Source organism: Bombus pyrosoma, linkage group LG9 (assembly GCF_014825855.1).
Source record: "Bombus pyrosoma isolate SC7728 linkage group LG9, ASM1482585v1, whole genome shotgun sequence".
Lineage (NCBI taxonomy): Eukaryota > Metazoa > Arthropoda > Insecta > Hymenoptera > Apidae > Bombus > Bombus pyrosoma.
Window position 1 is genome coordinate 11,571,222 of NC_057778.1, and position 23,726 is coordinate 11,594,947.

The window sequence follows — 23,726 nt, forward strand, 5'->3', positions numbered from 1 at the left end:
GAATAAATCCGTAGACTGCATATGACGAATTTTTAAAAAAAGACACGGTGATCTGGTATCGAGAACGTGTTCGTGGAAAGTACCCAACGACAGAGTTGCTGAGGCAGACTCTGCGTATGCAAAGCAATCGCGGATTTCACGCAGCCGTAGAAATTCAAATTCAACTTTTCGTTAGGAAGTTACAATGCTAAATATGTTTGTATCCAGCAGCCGTCTGCCACCAGAACCAGGTAACTACGTAATGCATACTGAACGGTACGTATGCGTCTCGAAATGAAATACGACGTTATAAAGCACTCCGGTAGGAGAAACAGGCGTGTCAGAAACCTAATATAGTTGTATCTCGGCAGAACGCAATAATCGGTGTTCCACGTCCGCATACAAGAATCTTTTACTCGAAGGATGCTTATTACCAGGAAAATGTGAAATTTAAGATGAATTAGGAAATTTATGAGGACTTAACGAGTGAGAGGGTAGTACATATTTTGTTAGATTTATTAAAGCTATAGCGACAAGCTTGCAATTGTTTTCAAAATCTGTCGAATTTTGCACCTACATATGCATATTAAATTTTCCATTAACTTTGTTAATAACGTAAAATTAGTTCTTCGTATTCGCAACAACAGCTGCCGTAGATATGATTTTTCAATGTGGCGGAATAAAATAAAAATATTACAAGTAATTACAAAAGCCATAAAGAATTCATAACACATTTATTGTATAAACAGAGTAATAAAAAACTATATGAAAAGAGTAAGAAATTTATTATAAAGTTATAAATCTATTCATCTTTGATACGTCGTCATGTGAATTGAATAGAAAATTTTCAAATAGGTTTGAGATAAGAATATAAATAATCACTTATAATTTATGAGAAATTTATGACAAACTTTCTCCACGAACTTTTCCTATGTAGTCAAGTATTAGGTTGTCCGAAATGTTTCTTTCGTTTTATAAGGAAATAATAGACGCACGATGTTTTTCGTTTTATATTAGTTTATTGAATTATGCGCGAACATAATAATAAAAATAGAACGAAATGGATCACACCTGATTCAATAAAATAATATAAAACAGAAATTGTTGTTCATCTATTATCACCTTATGAAACGAAAGAAACTTTTCGCACAACCATACACTTAACTACGATATATCTATAGCGCACACTGCTGACATCATTCGATATTGCTACTTCGCAGTAACATCAACGACGAGTGCCAACGTTAACCCGCGATGATATCTTATTCATCTTCGATTTCTGCCACCCTGTACGTAATCTTCTGTTATGGTACAAGGAGATTGTATAGGGAGATCCTTGCGACGACACGCTCAGTATACGATTTGTAGGCTTTATTGATCCAGCCGATTAAATCAAAGGATTCGAGGGCAATTTACGATGGCTGTTTGCGACAGGAAGTATTTGAAATTCGCTTTTCCGACGCAGACCAAAACAAACGTGATAAAACGCAGGACTTATGCCTCGGCTTAACTCTTCCGATTCGCTAATCTCCGAATTCCGTTTCGAGCAACCCAACCACCCACTCTTTTTCTATTATTCTCTCGCGTTGTTGGACATTCTGGTGGTATCGTTAACTTGGAATTGCTACGATTTTTCATAGATACAACACGACGAATTCGTAAAGATTCGACGAAGAAATTTGTAGAAGTTGGTCGAAAATAACGAACGAATGACAACGTGATGACGTGAATTCAGTTATAGTTCTTGGATTCCAGGTTTGTGGAAACAGTTCGTTCAAAGTCAAGATTATTTTTTATCCTGACTATTTTTATAGAAAAATATCCCGTATGTTTCCCTATATCTGTTTCCTTCGAATAAAAATATTTAATTCCAATATTATATTTCTCTACGTTCATTTCCTTGGACTTGAAACACTGAAATATTACATTTTACATGTACATTTCTATAATACCGATGATATTTAATAAATATTATTTCTTTCTGTGTAAGCTTTTCCTGTAAACGTTACTCTTATAGAAAATTTTATTACGAGCAAGTTTTCGGAATTTATTCATTTACTTCAACGTAACCATACGAAGAAAAGAAAAAGAAAAGTATAACAAAAGATCGATGATATCGTACAATTCGCTTCGAGAACTTCGTTCGAAAAACTGGCGCAATTTTCTTTGTTACGTTAATTAGAACTACGAATTCCCTCGAAAAGAAAAGGAAAGAGGAAAAAATGAAAAAAGACGACACGTATACCAGTTTTGATTTTCGGAAAAGAGAAGCAATAACATTGCCTGTGAAACAGCCTGTAATCCGGAATAAAAAATTAAATCCTCGGTGGGATTCGAAGGCATTGGCTATTTGTAGCGGTGTTACGCTGAAATCCCTGCAAGTGCGAGCTATCTGGTGTATCGGTGGAAGGCTTAGAAATAAATTTAAGAGCTCGAGATTCGAGAACGTCGTACGTCGCCACTCGCAATAGGATATCGCTTTTCTAAACGGATATTTATTGCCACCGCCTTTATTGACAGTTAATAGCGTGACACAGGAAAAAGAGATCTCAAATATCTCAAAGATGATTTACAATTTTACAAAGTAGCCCTGGTTTTCGATCGTTGATCCATCGTTTTCTTCGTATCGCCAATTAGAATTATCGTCTACGTTCGTTTCTTTTTTTATTGAAACGAATTAATTATTAAATTTCGCGCAAAAATAACAAATTGCACTCGATCGTAATAACAGTTCTTCCATACGTAAGCGAACAGAATGAGAATTGAAATGGAGTAGAATTTAATAAAATTGTGTAAGATGAAAAATCGAGGAACGTCAAGATTGGGACGTTCGAGAAGGATGATAATTCGCATCCAGTTTCCTTTACCGTGGATTTAGTGCGCGTTGCATTTTCACGCGGTGGACAGGAACGTTGTATGAAACGAAACGTGAAAAACGAGAAGGCTAGAGGAGCTGGGCTAAAAGCATCTAAAACGCTTGGAAAAGCCCCGGTGAAGTGGCGTGCTTGATCGAATCAAGTTACAGATCTTCTTTACCTCGCGCCCAATACTCGTAACGAAGAAAAAGAAATCCTTTCAGAACTTTATAAAGTCCCGCTCTCTTCGCTGTCCGTTTCCTTTCACGCCGACGCGACGGTAAATTCCCATATAACAAATCGAACTTGTTAAGACCACAATACGAAATTCGTCGTGTCTCCTCTTTTGTCACATCCTTTCGATTCGTAGCTTGTTAATCCTTTCGGCTGATATCAATTTCTAAACGTCCATCGTATTTTATTTTCCTAGGGAAATCTTTCGATCTATACGAATCTTCGAAGATTACTTTCTCGAAACGAACGAATCGTTTAATTACGTTAATAGTTTTCGAATGAACGTGCCAACGCTTTATCATAAATACTTTATTATTCAGTTGATTACTATTTAATCAAAGAGACTATTGTAATTGTAACATTAATACTTTTCGAATAAAGGTGCCATCGTTTTATAATAAATATTTTATAATTCAGTTGATTATTATTTAATCAAAGAAATTCATTAATTTATGCAACCCACCCATTTTTTACTTTTCTATAATCATCTATTCGTAATCGTAATAATATAGGTTTGGCCAATACTTATCACTAAAATTAGCCCGTCATCGTTAAAAATTATTAAGATAATTTATTAGTATTGGGACGCAATAATTTCTACCGACAATCTAATCAACTTTGTAACATTTTATAGCGAAACAATAAGATAAGGTATAACTATGGGGGAAAACCATAATCGCGAGGGAAAGTAGAAATTAATAAAGTTTAGATAGCAAACATTTATCATCCGTCAAGTGTTAGTACAAGAACATAAAGTATTTATACACGTGGAGCGGCTTTTATTATCGCAAAATGATCTTACACGCGGCATAGTTGAGTCATTTCATCATCTCGGACAAGCATGGCCCATAAACGCATCGTAAACTTTCAAACTCGTTGTATAACGAGATGTCAGCATCCTCGAAGAGAAGTAGGAAATTAAACATAGTCATATCCTGTGGCGAACTCGAATAAAAATAAATTATATCCATCATTGGATGCAGCTAATGCTTCGAGAACACATCGATATGCATCGAACAAATTCTCCGAAATTCTTAGAATCCGCAGAAGATTCTTTAAAATGCACTGAAAAGATTTGTATACAGCAAAAATTCTTCAAATTCAAAATACTAGCAATTCGAACGACTCGAATTAACTCATCCTCCTCGGTTAACAGCTCGAGTTCCATTTCTTTAATTCTATTCGCAGAAATATAAATTTGCATCAACATTCGCACTCTATATATTATTTATTTCAAACACAGCGGCTACTGAAAGATATTTGTAAACGTCCTTATCTTCCAACGAAGCTTATTAAATTTTAAATTTCAATTCCATAGTAGCAAATTTTTTATTATTAAAATTTCATACTTGTGCCGGTGACTATAAAAACGGCCAAGTCGAGAACCTAGAAAAACATTTGCTTCCTATTTACGTCTATTTACGTTACAATAATCTGAAACCACCTTTGGTTGCGTCGTTAGACGGAATTCAGCTCACGCGTCAATCGCAAAATTTCAAGTACCTTCAAGAGACGAAAAATATACGACTTCATCTATAAGACGCTACATTCTGTTCGGATTTGTACACCACGAAAGTGTAGGCGTTAAGAGACCCTAACTAGTAAAAGCATGGAGAATAAGGAATATAAAAATTATTTTCTAAAGCCAAATTTAAAGTTACAGGTTGTGGGTTTAATGTTAAGTACGAGACATGTTAAGCTTGACGGTTGGGAAAGTAGACGATAAATAAATGTCAAGAGAAATGTAACTGAAAAGTACGTCCTAAGCCGAAGGGGAGGATTATGGAAAAATAAAAGATTCCAAGTAACATTAAATTTTTGCAACCGTATAAAAATACCATCGAATCATACGAAACTTACTATAACGTCTAATTCACTGGTACGTAAATACAATGATAAATGTAGAAATGTGTAGATGTACAAATACCTTTTGTATTCATCGTGTAAGAAATAATCGCGCAGAATCAGAAATCATTTGTAGCGTCGATTGGCTCGATTTATTTTATACAAGCGAATTTTATCGAACTATAGGAGAATCACAGAAGGACTTACCGAAGGAGATGAGGCCGCTGTTCAGCATCGACAGTTTAATCTGGCTGGGAATGGAAGCGAGGCTGTGGCCAGGATTAAGATGACGTTTCCTCGGTGGTTTTTCCGGCGCTCTGGGCGCGCTTCTGCTTCTGTGATGATGATGGTGCTTCCTGTGCGAATGTGAATGAGAACCGGCAGCGGTCGAGGTGGCACCGGTACGATCTGAACCGACGCTGCTTAAACCGAGGACGCCACCGCCGGTCGACTGCGTTCGCAGCGACGACATTTTCTGTAAAAACAAATAGGATTGTGCTTGTTACTAAACTGTATCGACGTACAGTGACTCGAGAGACATTATTTCAACGCTTATCGTAGACAACTTTTACTGACAAAAGTTAAGAAATGTTAGTAATCGATATCTTTTATCTATAATTTCCAAGCCATTTCGATCAGTTATATGGTTTTTAACTTTAATATAGTTTTACCAATTTGTAGAGGACTTTAATGACGAGATTGCTCGTTGTTGAAACCGTCCAATGTATTTAAAAATAATTAAATAAATTAATGTACAGACAATATTCGCCGAGACGCTCGTACAATGTATAGGTCGCAAAATAGGTTCGCCAATGACTCGTTAATTAGATCGCTGATAATTCGTTGATAACTGATCGACGACTATTTCATAATGTCTATTGACTTTTGTCGGTAAACGTATTATACGAAACTTTTCGAGATTTCATCGATGTCGTAATGAGACACGAGCACCGTGATTAATATTGGCAAAATTGGAAACTGTGTAAGATATATAGAAGTCACAACACATACGTTTAGTAAAAAGTTGGCATCGATTTGTAACGTTTTTGAAAGATGTTTAACGTGGAATTTAATACAAATCTTTTCTTATTGAAGTCACGGCAGAGTAAATTCTATTTATTTAATTATAATTATAATTGTGTGTTCTACTGTTATTCTATTATTGAGTGTACCTATGTTGGCGATGAAACTATTTCTATTTATAATAAAATATATGATGAATTAATAATATGGAAAGGTGGTAGTAAGAATAGGATTTTAATTTTCAATTAATATTAGACAGTCGTAAGAGTTGATTCTCTCCGCATTGAAATGGTAAACATTCTTAATAAATTGTGTCGTAGCTACGCAGTGAACTGTGTTACACGGACGATGAGCGTGTGCTATAATGAAAACAATTGCGCGAATGACAACAAACGTGAAGCAACGCTATCGACGACGCGACGCAACGCCACGTATTTAAGAAAAGATACAGTCGATCGTCTTTGTGTACATATTTTCTTAGCGAAGGTTCTTAGACTAAATTTGTTCATCGCGTAAAATAAGAAAATAAGCATATTCTTTCATATTATAAATTTTATGCTACCTCTCGAATAATATCCCTTTATATTTCATTCTTCTTACATTTATATGTAGAATGTATAAAAGTTGAGCAACTAAGTTGCACAAAATTTAACAGTATCGTGGTAAATCTAAGAGTATATTTTAATACAACCTTATATTTTTCATTCGTTCATTTTCATTATTTTTCATTTCGCGGATTTTTAATTTTAAATGCGAAGAATTAAAGTACTAATATATGATACGTTGTAACATTAATATTATTATCCTCATTTATCGCAGTACTAGTATCATTATTACACCGACTCGCTTACTCTCACTGGACAGAAAATAATTCGATTATTTCAAAAGTTATAAAACGATATAAAACGTTGCGTAAAATGTCGTTGCATAATTCTAATAAATGAAAGAATAATTCGATTACTGAATTTTCCCAAGTGCCGAGTTAAAGTATAAATTACTATTAGGCAAAATCTAATTATCATTATGTATCGCTAACGTCATTATATATCGATGCATTCATTTTCAATAAATGCAAAATAATCCAATTATTTTAAGCCGGCAAAATTTTCAACGAAAGGGAGAAATTTAAAATCCTTTTGATCTATCTCAATCGTCGTTAAATTCTACGTACTACGAGCGTATGTACAAATGATCGAATCGCGAGGATACCTGAGGGAACTGATGCGAGTGTCGACAGATTGGAAGTTGTAGGACAGACAGAAGCGTAGTTGCTCGCGGTACGACGGCTCGCGAGATTCTAAGACTCGAAAACTACTCTACCGTCGCGTGAAACACTCTAATTTCCCCCTCCAACACAATTTCCGAGGGTTGCTTCAGGGGGAACAAGGGGACATGGAAGAGGAATTTTTGGCGCGTTTCTTGAATGAAACGTACGTTCCATGACTATCTCCGTAGTAAACTAGGGTAACTGACCTACGATCACGAGTTTCCTCCCTGGTGTTTGACATTTCCGAAAATTTACGACGCATCGGATAAACGTAGATTTTTGTAGAAATCTGCCTCATCGTTTATACTTTACGCTATGAATTTGCATTATTATTACAAACAACAACCCGGATTTCCTCTTAATCCTTCGTTCGCTTGTCGAATATATTAAACTTCAACGTTTATATTTAATCTCTTGGCCTCGTGTGTATATAAAATAATTATATAATAATTTCTATTTGGGGATCATGGTCAATGCTATCAAACATATGCACCTGCATACGTATCTTTTGGAAAGATCAATTCGCAAATTTGCTTTAATAGACAATGCTTTACGAAAATCGTGTTTGTAAAATACGCGTTTAGAATAGAAACAGGAGAATACCATTTGATTATTATCATCGTGATTTCACTATTATGATGAATATTACACGAGTATCGAGCTATTTTACGGTATATTTTATTTTATTATTTATGTAAATTTTACAATTTGTCCAGTAGGACATTTGGTGAAATATTATAGCTGAAATATACGTAGCATGTGGATCGTTACCATCTTCGTGTTTGTTAGGTTGTATCCTTTGTGAGATCTGCTGGGTGTTTCCTTTTCAGTCTTCTTTCTATGCTTGTGTTGATCATTTTTTTCTTTTTACGGTATATGTTACCAAAATATCCCAATATCCCAATGCTGGTAATTTAACGCTATGGAAGCTTTCAAGCAAAAATTTCTATTGTAAAGAATGACAAAGGATCGTCGACGATCGCGTTCTCGCGTGTAAGCCGAAAGAACGCGGTCGCACGACGCACGCGTGAAAAGCTCGTTCTTTGCCGTTTGCCAATTAGCCGACCCTGTTGTCTCTATTCTCTGCCACTTCGCGCGGTTGTTCAAACGCAGCCTCATAGTCAGTCGGACGCGGTACTTCTCTAGTTTTAGATCAGCCAGGCTGCAGTTGGAAATCGACCGCGAAATTTAAGGATCCCGCGTTCAGCGGCGCGTATCAAGCTGAGATCATGGTGTCGGTTGATCGAGCAATACAATAAGACATTCAGACCAAAATACGCTACCAAGACCGAGAACTTTTGGGTGAAGGTTCGTGTACCGGGTGTGACGATCGATTCGTCGACTTTCTGTACGCTATAAGAATCTTTCATTCGATATACGTAACATACACAGGGATATTTAAAATTCATAATGCTCGGTATTAATTCAAATTAATTTAATCTTCTACATTCGCGGTATATATTTCTGTCGGTCGTTACATTCTCTGTAAAAGTTTCTTCGAATGTAAGTGTTTGAAATAGTTGAGTGTATTAGCTTTACGATACGGACGAAAGTGGGCCACGTTGAAGAAGTCACGTTATTTTACTTCGACTCCAGTATCAAGGGAATCGAGAAAAATCTAATTTACGCTTAATCGCAATAAACAATAAAAAGCTGTATTTTTCCTACGAATCTTTCTTACCGAATAAAATATTTATATTATTTCTCGAGCTTGTTAATTTGGATTTTAAATACGCGCGCTGGTTTCCATTATTATTCGGACACTCTTTAAAACAGACCAACATTTTCAAATTGAATCGAACGACTCGAGATCTTTTGATAAGAATTTTGAAACAATTGCAATTAGTCGGAGTCGCAAAGAAAAGAGTGTGTGTCACTTTTTGAAACCTTTTTATCCTTACATTGTTATGTAATGAAAATTGGAGCTTGATTTTGAAGAATTATTAGAGTCTATTTTCTATAAGTCTGTTATATTAATATTCTTCTATCTTGAAATACAGGAAATATTTTCCTCCGTTTCGTTTGCTCGATTTCGGGTCTTGCATCGGGGATTGAAATTGAAATGTTTGTTTGGAAATATAAATTGCCGTTACCGACACGAGTGGTACAATTTTTCGACAGTTGTTCGAAATTTTTTGATTCACACTGAGCTCTGACCGAATGCGAGATTTCTGGTTTATTGATTTTAGTTGTAGGTCAGTGCTGAAATTATTCTTCCATAATACCTTACTCTATATGTTTAGTACTTGATTTTAGATTATACGTACAAAATATGTTGCATTACACGAACGTAAAACGCTTTACTATACTTTAATACTTGCTACGTATATTCTTTTACGTAAAATACATCACAAACCAATAGCTGAAATATCGAACTTTCAAATAACAATAAATAAAGGCATTGTGAGTAATACATAGAATAATAAATGGGACAAAATATAACACTGGCAAGTTTCATAAAAATTCTTCAACGCTAACGTGAAAGCGCTTCTTCACCTTCATCTCGTCGTCCATAAAATAAATTAATTACCAACGATCGAACGATAATTACCGAGCCAATGTAAAATCGATTCGTACTTGATTTATGAACAATCGGTACGCTACATACGGTTTCATAATTATAATCCGACGAAAATCGATTCTTCGACCCATTTCTTCTTTTTATCGTCGTACAATATTAACGGAGAATTTTCACGCGTGAAATGAAAGCATTGCCACGAATAACTCGATCGTGTTCCTCTCGCCGCTGTCTGTATCGTTCGTTCACACTTTTTCAAAATTCAAACCTACCTTTCGTTCAAAGATACATTGTATTGCACGCAATGTAAATTTAGCCTGCTAATACACAGATTTTCCTGTCTTTCCTCGAATTATACCGTACCAAAAATATCCCTAGGATAGTTGCGTAACGCACGATGACTGTACGTGCAAGAATCGCGATAATCTCTCGTTATACAATGACGTTACACCGTATCGTTTCGTATTTTTGTATTCGTATCTCTCGAGCTTATGATCCTACTGTACTGTATATACATATGGCCTTGAAATCTCGTAAAAAAAAAAAAAGAAATAGTGAACTTGACAACACGCACGCGTACGACCTTGAATTCTTTTCATACGATAGTAAATTAGGAGATATTTAGATCATGGCATCTAACTGAGCCGCCCTGTATACAACAGTTCACAAAAGCGTTCGAAGCTTTTACGAAAATATTACACGCGCTATGTAAATTTCTTGTTCTATCCAGGAAGGTTTCAGGAAGTTTAACAAATCTGAAATATTTCTGGCACTGTGGTAAACTATATTTTTTTTAGATCATAGAAATTCTTTGGCGCTCATAATTTACATAGCAGGAGTTTTTATTCCAATACATCTGTCGTTTCTTTAAAAAAAAAAAAAAAAAAAAAAAAACGCTATATAAATTATTTCATTTTCGTCTCTCAATGAAATATCATATTTATATCACAATCTAGCTCTTTTGAAGTATTGAACGATTGCAAAAATTGTGAAATTTTATTTAAGAAAGAAACCAAAAAGAAAATCCCAATCTTTTTAAGAACATTTAAAAAGGGATACAAACCATCCACTAACAAATTCTTGAATTTGTAAAAGACAAATAGACAGAAAGAAGCAAAAGAACGCCGCTGATAATCGCTTTTAAACGTAATTCTTAAATTCTTCCAGTAAATTGCTCGACATGGAAGAAAAAGCATAAAACGCGATCGCTCGACGTTCTGGCTTCCATTTTTCTACCTTTCGCGACTATATTCCATTTCTTTTCCAGTTTGCTACACCAATGAAAATTGGAATATTTTCAGATGGAACGTTATCGCTTATTACGGTGGAACGCTGATTGGATTTAGCGGGACAGACAGATTTTAATTTCTATTTCCCATTTTCTCTTATTTTTTTAAAGGACTACCGTCTGAGTTTCTCCTCTCGCGCTAATCCACCGGAAAGGAAACGAAAGAACTTTTTGACGAAAGGTTTATAATACCTAAGTGACGTGAAAATCCCGTAGACCAGAAGCGTAATAATTCTCTGCTTAATCGTTCGTTTCACTCGTAAAGACTTTATATTTCTCGAATTTTACCTTTCTTGCGCAGAATAAATGGAAGTTTGAAATTATCTCCCATTCCGTTAATTCTGAATCTACTTTCCCATAATTTATAGCAATTCAAATATATACAATTTTTGCCATTAAGTAATTTCAGGGAAGCTCTTACTGAAAGTTCCTATGGGATACTACAATTCTGTAATTTTTATCTCTTTATTGCACGGAAACAATATAAATAATTCGATCGATTAAGCGTTTTTAAGATTCCATGATGACGACGAAAATTCGACATATTCCTGTTATTTTACCAATACTTTCTATAATAACTTTGTGTGATTTCTATTAATTTGAAGGAACGATATGAATAATCTTTTCGATTAAGAACTTGTAAGATTCGACGCTAGAAGTTGTAACTGTACGAGTTACGTACACAAATCCACCGATCGATGTTAGTGTATCGTACTCGTGATAATAATCGCCCCAAGATCTTTCAAAAGGATGGACGAGGTTCCGAGCAGGATCCACCGATTATCAGTGACAGAACCCTGCTAGATAAGGGGATGCGTACGCATCGATAACGATAGAGGGTGATCGATGCGAACCGGAAGCACGGTGCGTAGACGGGAAGTCAAAACCGACTTGATACGGAAGTCAAACAACCTTTTGTATTGTCATAGGGTCATAAAACGGTAATAGGATAACCACGTCTGACAAACATCCTACAGACCATCGAGACAATAACCAGATAGTGTCCCAGGCCCAGAAGGCAGTAACAGGATAGCCACTTCTGGCTGGCGTTCGGTGACAACCCTTCCACAGAGCCCAAATCTTAGTATTAGGTCGTCCGAAAAGTTTCTTTCATTTTGTAAGGTACACAAAGGATATAACCCGACAAACACGAAGATGGTACCCCGCTGGGGGTAGCCACCCACATGATAATCAAACAGCTAAAAATTTCTACCAAATGTCCAAATTGGACAAATTGTGAATGTAAATTATTAAATAAAAAAAAATTTTGTAAGGAAATAATGGATCACAACATTTTCTGTATTATTTTATTTAGATTATATTATTATTAGATCACATTATAGATAGCCACGGTTAAAGAAGAAATATCCAAATTCAGTAACAGATATAATATAAGAGCCAACAACCACCAAAACGCATTAGTTAGCCAATTACTTGACACGACGGATCAGATAAAACTAGCAGACTAAAGACAATACCCTTTAGATTTAAGCATTAGATTAAACTAGAATCCAAGTTACAGTACCACGCCAAAATAATTTACTTATAATTCTCAATGAGAATTGATTGTAGGAAGTCTACCAAATAAACAAAAAAAGATATTATTTTATCGAATTACGTATGTGATCCATTTTGTTCTATCAAATTAAAAATCACAACGTTCGATAGATTGTATAAAGATGCGTTGTTGTAAAAGAAAGACACTGTCCGGACAACCTAATATATGAAGCTTCCCAAAATCAGCGCTCCACATACTCTGTTATAACATCCTGAACCGTTACTCTGTTGGATTAAGCTAGAAAAATTTACCAAATGTCCAGCTGAACAAATTATAAAGTACAAATTAAATAATAAAAAAACAAACTCTGTTGGATTTGTATAATAAATTTTACGAAGACCATCACATCCGAAGTTCGTATTTCTCACCTTACGTGCAAAGGTTCAAACTATCGCGAAATAATTCAAAGGACGTGAAGGGACAATCGGTGATTTGTTGATTTCACGATCTCCTGTGTCTTCTACGTGGCAGTATCATCGCTGCGTACGCGCCTCAAACCGAGGACTCACGAGAACAAACTGCGTGGCACTGCGAATGTCCATCGTGTATAACGTAGTAGTCAAAGTAGAAGTAGACCGAGGAACTATTTAATATTTAATATAAGATAGGATGCGATATTAGCGAGTATGCTCGTGGCCTCTTTGCTTATATAACTTCGACCTGTTAATTCAAAATTCCGTTAGAGGAAAGTTTCGACCGATATTAGAGATGTTCGACTGCACTGCGGTTACTTTTGTAATTTTATACAGTTTCGAAAAAGAAGAAAGAAATTTCAATTCGATTAGTATACAATATATATTATACATATTTTTTTCTATATATGTTCATCGATTTTTCTCAAACGGCTTGACCATCGGCATGGTTCCTTTTGGATTCTGCAGGTTACATTCTCCCGTTACAAAATTTTTTCTATTTGCTTTTTACACTATCTTTTTTTCTTTTTTTTTCAAAAATCCAATTTTTACGTATGTTCGTCGATTACTCTGGAGTGGATTGAGCTATCGGGATGAAACGTTTCTCATCTTGCGGGAATAGTTCACCGATCGTCCCCGTCAACAAAATTTGTCCAATTTGTTCATTGTTAAATATCGTTACTGCAAATTACATATTATTCGTCGATTACATCACATTACATCATCTTACGTTACGTTATTTCATTGTGTCCGATCGTTTCACCGTAAACTCGTCGCTGGACCCGATGAAATTGGGCAGTTTCTTTAAACCGTGTCCTTTATTGTTAACTGCTTGTTTCAAGCATACTTGCGTCATTTCTCTACACATTGGTCGCAAGAAATACGATTCGTAACCTTTGCATTTCCGCAAGCGCTCTTTCGTTATGCGAGATAGTAGCGTTTGGGTCTTACAGAGCGATTTCAACGTTCAAGATATCGTTCCGTGAGAAAATAATAAAATACAATTGCGCACTTTCCGGATGCATCGAAACGCCAGGCGCACTTTTGAACCATCGAATGCCGCAAAATTCTTTCCTGCTCCGTTTGTTGCCAGGACGACACTTTCCTTTGTGGGAAAGCTTCGCTGTCGCCAACTGGTGCAAAGCCTGAAAGCCGGCAGCTCGCAGCACGCGTTTCGGCGACCATCACACGACATATACGTTGCAACGTATATAGCGTGTCTATACTTCATACAATTTCGCATCAGCGGCGTGATACCACTGATTGGTCTGCAACTATTTTGTTTGCGAGACGAATACCGACAGTCGTTCGTCATCCTCTGGCCACTTACTGACGGCTTATCGTAAGATCCTAACTAATCCACGTAACATGCTACTGGGTACCTTGTGCGCTAGTTGGGCGTAGCCTCAACCCCTATGGCCCTAGGGGTGCCCGGGTACTGTGTAGCATTATAGCCGAGGAAAGCACCCGTTACCAAAAAGCGACAACTGACGGTTCATCGTCTTGTATTCCGAATATACGTGCGAAATAAAATCTCACAGAGTCGTTCAGCATCTAAAATCTCTCACGTTATCATCGGTTGGTCCGCAACGATTTTGTCACACGTTACGTGAATCGGGCGTTACCGTTCTACGCTCAAAATTTGTCGTTCGATCTTCGAGAAAACGGAACGAGCTCACCGCTTACACGGAAACCGAGCACTGGCCTAATTAGCGATACCGGAGCAGATTGTGAGTCCACCCTTCGTACTGCGAGCTCTTAAGTGTTTCTGTGGACTAAGACGCGTCTCCATCGGGGTGTCTCCTTCGATTTCGACGGGGAAACTTGATCGATGCGACGGACGTCGAATGGCAGCATTATTTGATTTAACAGCGCTATTTCTGGCTCGTGCCAACTACTGCAGCAACCGTCATAAACGCAGATAAGGAGACGCAGGAACTGTGCTCGATAGGGGATCGCACGTAGTTGCAAAATCACGAATATGATCAGAAGCATCGTAAGTATCGTTGGTTTGTTTCGGAGCGTAAAGCGAATCGGGTTTCGGACGTTGTTAATGTCACAGGGACATAAATTAGCATTAGAAAAACCAGGGGGCCTAAGGAACATCCTGCGGGTCATCGAAACTACAACGTAGACAGTGTCCCAGGGTCAGAAGACAGTAACAGCGTGACCACCTCTGACCTGGGCCCTGGCTACACCCCCGGCGACACCCCCTCCATAAGAGCCAAGCTCATAATATACAAACCTTCGCAAAATAGGCTGTCTACATTCTTTTCTAGCATTCTTAACCGTCACTCTATTGAAAATAAACAAATAAAAGCAAACTCCAGCAAACGCAACCATATGACATTTACACTAAGAAAACAGAAACCACCAAATATCCAATTAAATGGCACGCACATAAACAAACAAGGCAAGTTAAACACCTAGGACTCCACTTAGACACACAATTTACATGGAAACAACATACTAAACCAATTATAGACAAAATACGGATAAAAAGAAGACAGATGTACTGGCTAATTAATCGAAACTCTAAACTCAGCATAGAAAATAAACCAAAAATCTACGAAACGATAATAAAACCAATTTGAACGTGCGGAATATCGCTATGGGGGACAGCAGCAACGAGCCACATAAATAAACTAGAGTCGCTACGATCGAAGATACTGAGAACGATAGTCAACGCCCCATGGTATGCCAGAAACGAGGATATACGCAAAGACTTAAAAATACCAACGGTTAAAGAAGAAATCGGCAGGTATGGAGAAAAATACAAGGAAAGAAGGGCAACACATCCAATCCAGCTGGCTGCTGAAGCGAGCAAAGCTCTCATCGAAAGAAGACCAAAAAGAAAACACCCCTCTGACCTCGCTAAAGAAATAAAATAGTCAAACTCGAAGATGGTATCCCGCTGGGGGTAGCCATCCGCATGTTATTTAGCGATTAAGTTAGAAAAATTTACCAAATGTCCAGCTGGACAAATTGTAAGGTATAAATAATAAAAAAAAAGTCTATTGAATCCACGTAATAAACTCTGCCAGCATATCCAAAGTGTGAATTTTTCTTACTTTGCTGGTGAAACGCTTAAACCTACGCGAAATCATTCGAACGACTCGAGGAAACGACCAGTGATTTCTTAATTTCACCACTCCCGTGTCTTCGACGTGACATTAACGCCGCGCGCGACTGCTGTGTCATAACACAAATTGGAATATATCGAAGACATATTTTCTTATGAATTTCGTCCTCCAACTTCCTTCGACTGACGATCAGACGCCTTCCGCCGAATCCTTTCTTCCGCCATTATCGATTCACAGGATTGTAACTGATCTAGTGACTAGCCACGATAGATTTCAAAGTCTCTTTTCGATCAGTCCGCGTATTAAAGCGATTTCAACTTACATTTCTCAAACCAAGCGAATCTACTAAAACCTAAGGAGAATTCCAACTCCAAATTCTCACGGTTAAAGCCCAATGGTACGGTCGAGTAGAATAGGAATAAGAGGAAAAATAACAGTTAGAGGACACTTACTGGAAACTCGATTCCAACGTGAAAATGTAATGTAATAGAAACATTTAAGGGCACTCGCCAAGTTTAATATTCGGTGTACAAAGCAGTTTGAAATAAACGCGTGATAACGACAACAACGCGAACTATTATGTTCTAATTACAATTACCGCGCGTATGACTTCAACCTAATTATCGGCCAAAAGCAAAACTTCGATTAGTTTGAACCCGATCGTTTGCACGACTAAATCGTGACTGACAGAAATTAATTCTTCCTTAATTATCGCTGAGCCGAAGCTTTTTCAAAAATATCAAGTGCCGTACATTTTTTATTCAACCTGTAATTACTATATCGTGATTTATACCTACCTACGCTTTGTGTATTGGAGGTGATATTTTATTAATACTTAATTTGTGCTTACAATCTTAAAATTACGGTCAAAGAAGAAGAAATTGGCAGGTACGCGGAAAAATACAAGGAAAGAACGGCAGCACATCCAATCCAGCTGGCTGCTGAAGCGAGCAAAACTCTGATAGAAAGAAGACTAAAAAGAAAACACCCCTCTGACCTCAGTAAAAAAAATAAAATAGTCAAACTCGAAGATGGTATCCCGCTGGAGGTAGCCATCCGCATGTTATTTAGCGATTAAGTTAGGAAAACTTACCAAATGTCCAGCTGGACAAATTGTAAAATATAAATTAAATAATAAAAAAAAAACAATCTTAAAAACCTCAATATTAATTATCTATATTAGTGTCAAATCCATTTACTCGGCTCGTGTTAAATTGTAACAACGTTTTCTCTAAGATACACGGTGGATAGAGCCGGAAGTCTGGTAACGAAGTTCTTGTCTGCGACGGTTAAGTAGTAACGGACAAGAAGTCGTATATGATCAGACCAAATGGATCTGACACGCGACATTTATTTCACTTGCAGATAACTCGCGTTACGAGCCTCCATCGAGAGGATGAATCCTCGCTTCTGAATATACTATTTGTCTCTAACGTCTACGTGCGGAAAATTAACTTTGAAATATCACTTCGACATTCCTCTCTTCCGGATCACAGCACCGATTTCATTAACATGTTAATCAGGCAAACTTCGGAAAGTTTGAAATTATATCGAAACAAAGTTTCCTCGAATAGAAATAAATTGACTTCCGCGACGGAAATTTTAGAATGAAAATTTTAATAGGCCAATCGTTGGTTGTGATATATTTATTTATATAGAGTGTCTTAAACAACGTAAGAAACGTCTCTCGAAGCTTCTCGCAACGTAAATAGTTTCTTTATCGACGAGTAAATATATTTTCATCTAAAATATTTTTTAACAAACTATCAGCAGCCGTTTAAATATCACGGCGATCTGTAGCATATTTTGTACTTTAAAAAAGAAAATACAAGGACCGTGTAATAATACAACTGTATCTAAAATTAAAGCGGTAAATTACTAATATTGTACAGAAATAAGCGTTCTAATATTTGTAAATAATTTTCACGAGTACAGAATTTAATATACGATGCACGATTGAAATTAAAAATTATTAATAAAACGTCTATTTCTAATTTTGAATCGTATATCGTATATTAAATTCTATATTATTATTAAAAATAAACGTTTTATTAATAATTTCTAATTAATTTCAATCGTATATCGTATATTAAATTCTGTATTTGTGAAAATTATTTACAAATATTAGAACGCTTATTTTTGTACCATACTAATAATTTACTTCTTTAATACAATAAACGTTTTATTAATAATTTTTAATTTCAATCCTATATCGTATATTAAATTCTGTATTTAAGAAAATATATTTAGAAATAAGATTACGGTCGCATAACTTTTAAAATTTCCAAACGACAAACGAAATCACAAAAGTTCTGTATTTCTGATCAGAAGCAAACAGGCGAATATAGGCAAAAGATTTGAAATTTTGACGGGAAATCGCCTTTACAACTCGATTTCTCCGTGGCATTTAAAAATCGAGGGACCATCGCCATCCGATGGGAATTTATTTTAAGCGTTTCACGGTGAAATTCCTTTTCACAGACTTACGTTGCTTCTATTATCCCTTATCTCCGTCTTCGTTCGCCGCAATCGATCGGAAGCGCGGTACACGCGGAGCTCGAGTGCTTTCCATCGTAAAAATCGTTCCAATATACTTTGCATAATGTTTCAACGATTCGAGCATCGACTTTAATTCCCATGGTTCTTAATCGTGCATCTCTTAAAGAGTTTCCAGTTAGTCTGAAACTGTTGCCTCTCATTTTCTCTCTGTTGTATCGATTATTTAAAGTAACTCCGCGTACTTTGTTTCGCTGTTTTAGAAATTGTTTTAACCGTATCCGTTCAAAGCCAAAGTGAATAAGGAAAACATAAGGAAATTGTTAGGATAATATTTTCCGAATTAACCACGGCTCGAAATTCCCAATGTTGCGAGGTATTCAGATTCGAATAACAAACACGACAATTTCTCTTTTTATTTATTTATCATAAACATGTTTATATAGAAAATATATATACAGGGTGGTTGGTAACTGGTGGTACAAGCGGAAAGGGGGTGATTCTACGCGAAAAAAGAAGTCGAAAATATAGAATAAAAATTTTTCGTTTGAGGCTTTGTTTTCGAGAAAATCGACTTTGAATTATCGCTCGATACGCTCGGTCGGACTTATACAGTCCTCTCCTCATCTCTCGGGTCAGTCTTTGTTTTTAAGGAGAGCTGCATAATTATTCCATACCTCTGTTGTTACATGTCCGTCCCGTGACCGCGGCTACGTTCCACGACTCATTATATCACCTCGAGCCCAAGCCCATCATCATAAACCCTGAGTACACATAATCGGATTAGCGTCTTACAACTATATTTATTGCTTAACGGTAGCTACAATAAAAGTCCGGGCTAGGGTATTGGGAGTTTTCCCAATCACTTCAAAATAAAGGCCCCGATGTCCTTTCATCTCCGACGTATATATTATTTAATATCAAAATTGAAGGAAGGATGAAGTGGAAGGACAGAAAAATTTTAGCTAGATTCAGACGCGGAAACGGGACCAAAGCGAGGGAATACTGGAAAGAAGAGGGAGAAAAAAGATGCAGACTATGTTAAAGGAAAGAAGAAGACCTGAGACATGTAATAGAAGAATATGAAATAACGGAAGGACCAAAAGACACGGAATAAACACTGAATGAGACTGGAGAAGGACTAACAGAATTAAAAGCAATAATAGAGAAGAGAAGGGCGATACACGACGGGGAGGAAAGACAAGAAGGTAGCGCAGCAAGGAGGCGAAAGACCAAAAGTGGCAATAGTTTTTAGTCATAAGTTGCAATAGTTTTGGTCATTAGATTTTTAGTCGTTAGAGATAAATTTAAGGAAGTGGAATACAATAGAGTAGATAAGAGAAGAGGTAGATATATAAGAAGCAAAATAAATGTAAGAGACGTAAAACCGAAAGTTCGTCCAAAGACGAAAGGCACGGACTAAATAATAATAAATAAATAATATCAAAATTGCCGCTTGTGACAGTACTTTTCCCAGAAAATATTCTTTACGGATTACGCGTGGCTGAAATATTTGCCGATAAATGGACTATAAATCTTTTAAATACCACGAAAATCAATATCTAAGATGAATATGTCGAAGTAGAGATATTTTGAAAGAACAAGTTTATATCTATCACAGCACACATCTATCCAAAAAATGGAAAAATGACGGACCGCTATAAGGAAGAAAATATCGAAGGTCATCAGCGACTAGAGTTCTAAAAATTTGAAACTCGAGCAAACGATAACTTGGAGAAAAATCGAAGATGGAAAATTTGCTCGCAGAGCAGAACGTTTCTAAATATAAAAATTCTCGAAACGAAATGTCGCAAGAGCGAACAATACGCGTCCGTCTGGTCGAAAAACCGACGTTCGAGGCGAGTTAAGGATCTCAAGGTTTCCTGTTCGAGAGCTGCGCGCGCTGCGCGCGCGGGTTATTTTTAAATGTTTTGTAAGTTGCGTTTACAGGCATCGACGCCAACGAAGGTCGGTTATTGACCAGCGTCGACCTCTAAATTCCACTTCGCGCCATCGAAATTCTCTATCGCGATCGACTCCGATCTTTTCTCGCGTAAACGCGTATTTTATCGCGAATCGCGCGAATAAAGCCTCGTTCGGATTAATCGAGCTATTCGAACTCGAGACGCATAGTTCGGTTACATAAAGGCGAACTTCTACGATAAGACGTCCGCTAGCGTCTTGTTTCTCTCGCTTTTTTCCCCTTTTTTCGTCTTTTTTATTTTGCTCATCCGAGTCGCGAGACTTTGACAGTCTTGTCAACTTTCGCGCGAACAAGAAAGCTGCGAATATATTTGAGTTCCATGCTCGTTGAAGAGACTTTCATCTCGCGGTGATAACGAAATTTCAACGCTGTGCGAGAAAGTGTGGGTGTGTCTTTTTTAACGCCGTCTAGGGAGAAGATGCGAGATAAAATGATGGTGAATGATCGGAAGCTTGTGTACGTTACGTCGGTTCGTGTATATGAAATGCCGTTTCATCGATCAATTGCAAAAAATTGCGAAACTAAAGGATCGTTAACAGAGAAATATTGTTTGAAGGCCGCAAAGGAAAAGTATGATTTTATTCACGAGGCAAGTAATTTGAATATTCGTAATAATTTAAATTCTATGATCGATGAAACTGCTCGAGATGCACGCTTAATTATTCTCTTATGTCCAATAAAGATATAGTAAATCAAATCGCGAAACCAGCTCTGTGTAAATGATTCTCATTGTGGCGAATAAACTGTTGGTCTGAACGAAATGCATAGTTCACCGTCAACGGGTTAATAAAATGAATCGTCTCGAGTCACCGCGAAATGCACGTGCCTAGTCGAGAATTTATCGCGGAATAATAACCGCGTAAACGTTTAAGCCGCAGAATTACGGTGCTTTACCGGCGAGCTCGCTCCTTAATGCACATCGTCGTCGAATAAGGAGGATTTACACGAGGACCGTACGACCAACCAACTGCACGAGGATACACGTTCGAACGGAAGCAGACGGTTAATGACGTCGGCGAGATCGTATCTGCGACCCACGTTCGATTATTCCACGCTTTTCTTCTTCTTCGAGGTGGAAAGATGGATAGATGGTGTGGTCGTGATCAGGGTAAGTCACGCAGTTGCGACAGGTCGCGTTTCTTGCTCGCTAGGGATAGATAGCAGCGAGAAAAAGCCAGCTCGATGGCGCACGGGACTTGAAATATCGTTTCTCGTGTTGAGACGTGGAAGAATCTTCCGTAAAAAGTTCCCAGTGAAACGTGGATTACGAGCGAAGGGTATGGAGAAAGCAAGAAATGTCATAAGGTGGAATTATCGAGAAACTTAATTGGTGAATGATTCGGTTCACAAATCGGTGAACAAACAAACAAGGCGATGGATTTCAGTTGATTCGTTATATTTATATGAAAATTATATTTGTTATTAAATATCAGAAGAAAAAATGAACAAACAGAATGATGGTTTTTGTATCATACTACTTTCTGTACGATCGAGCGGCGAGTTGGACTCTACGTGATATTTCAATAAAATACAAAGCGTCTACCTCTATTATTAGCGAACAGATCGTTCAGTTATTTTATTAATACAATTGATGAATTGCAGCTTATAGGCTTCTATCGCACGATAGACACGATCTGAAACGATGAAAGATCGTTGAAACATTTTAAACGATGAAAGATAGTCCTGACCATTTCTTTCTTGCTAACGTTCAAATTAAAAAAAAAAAGAACAGTTTACAAAATATAAAAGAGAATAACTTCTCCTTCGAGCCTACGCGACTAAAATGAAAGAGAATAAATCCACGGTTACATCGTAACCAAGCACTGATTAAAATCTTTCAGCTCGAAAGAAACTACGTACGATCGGGAAACTTAATGGAGTCCTTTAAAACTTTCCATAGAAAGAAGCAGAGGGAGAGAGAGAACTTCTGAATCTGGAAAACAGGAAAGAACCGCGGTTCTTATCGAAAATCCAATTCCTATCTCGGCCCTAACATAAATAGGAAGGCAACCTTCGTGAGTAGCAGAAATTTCAACGTCACGGCGTCGTTGCGATCTTCCACTGTATCTATTTGGAAAATGTCAATTTACAGTAATACCGTCTACCCTTCTTCATCTCGAAGAATCGCGCGCATCTCCTCGAACCTTGGCGAGTTTCGCAATAATTTTCCACGCCGAGTCTCTCGAATTCCTCGAGACATGCAAATCATCGTTTTTCCTTTAGATTAGAGTCCTTTGCTTTCCGTTAAAGCGACGATCGATCGAGAAACGCAATTTGTATTTCGTTTAGGAAATTAATTAATTCTCTTCGTAACAATGTTACATAAACTAGAAAAAATAATAAAATGCTATAAGTAGCTACTTCATATGGACGAATCGCGTACGCTGTAAGAAAGATTTCGAAATTTTGTTAACGCTGCAACGAGAAAAGGATTTGTTCGAGATTTTCCACTTGTTCTAGCGCGTACGATCTGCATATGTCGTCCCTTTCGCAATTCTTGAAATAAAACGTCCTCTCACAACGATACTGAAAGATAGGCTTGGGTCAAGAACAGCGGAATCATTCGATCAAACAGTTCCTGGAAAGAATTCGTAAATAACGACGGATTGGTGATACTTACGTATCATTTACTTACGTTAACGATTCATTTTGTCCACAATCTTGCGTTATCATCGTAGGTTATCCGAGAAGTGTCTTTCCTTCGCGATCTTTTTTTTTTACAACAGTTCACCTTCATACAAACGTGAAACCAAGCCCGCGAAATGACACGGTGTTTATCTCAACATAAGAAAATCATACGTAATTCGACAAAATAATATAAAATAAAGAAACGTTGCGCGTCTATTATTTCCTCACAAAACGAAAGAAACTTTCCGGACGACCTAATGTTACAAAGGCAAGCCGAAAATGGTCGAAAGAAGGTAACTTAATTATCAAAAATTTGTGAAATACGAGATGGGACCAAGTAATTACGTTATTTTTTGTAATTACGTGACACGATCGCTTGGATCCTGTGTCTGCTCAAAGGAATTAATCCGACTGGCAAAAATTAAAAACGCCACAGAACGAATTTATCGTCGCCCGTTGACTCATATTTACGACCTTCCTGTGAAAATCTCGCCGCCACTTTGACATTCTTTCATTCCGACCCATTCTCCTTCTTCCCTCTCATCTCTCACCCCA

General features: G+C 37.1%; 1 protein-coding gene across 6 annotated transcripts in view; it reads right to left on the reverse strand.

Annotated features, from left to right (window-relative positions):
* The window catches only part of LOC122570624 (receptor-type tyrosine-protein phosphatase kappa), a 118,864-nt gene that overhangs the window by 82,607 nt on the left and 12,531 nt on the right, over window positions 1-23,726 (reverse strand). For 5 of the 6 annotated variants that reach the window (XM_043733183.1, XM_043733180.1, XM_043733181.1 and 2 more), the window contains one exon: window positions 5,121-5,388. In XM_043733183.1, coding sequence (XP_043589118.1) covers window positions 5,121-5,385 — 265 coding nt within the window. In that variant the 5' untranslated portion in view covers window positions 5,386-5,388. Of the gene's footprint in view, window positions 1-5,120; window positions 5,389-7,145; window positions 7,217-23,726 lie in introns of those variants that run through there. The other variant, XM_043733182.1, reaches the window with a different exon arrangement.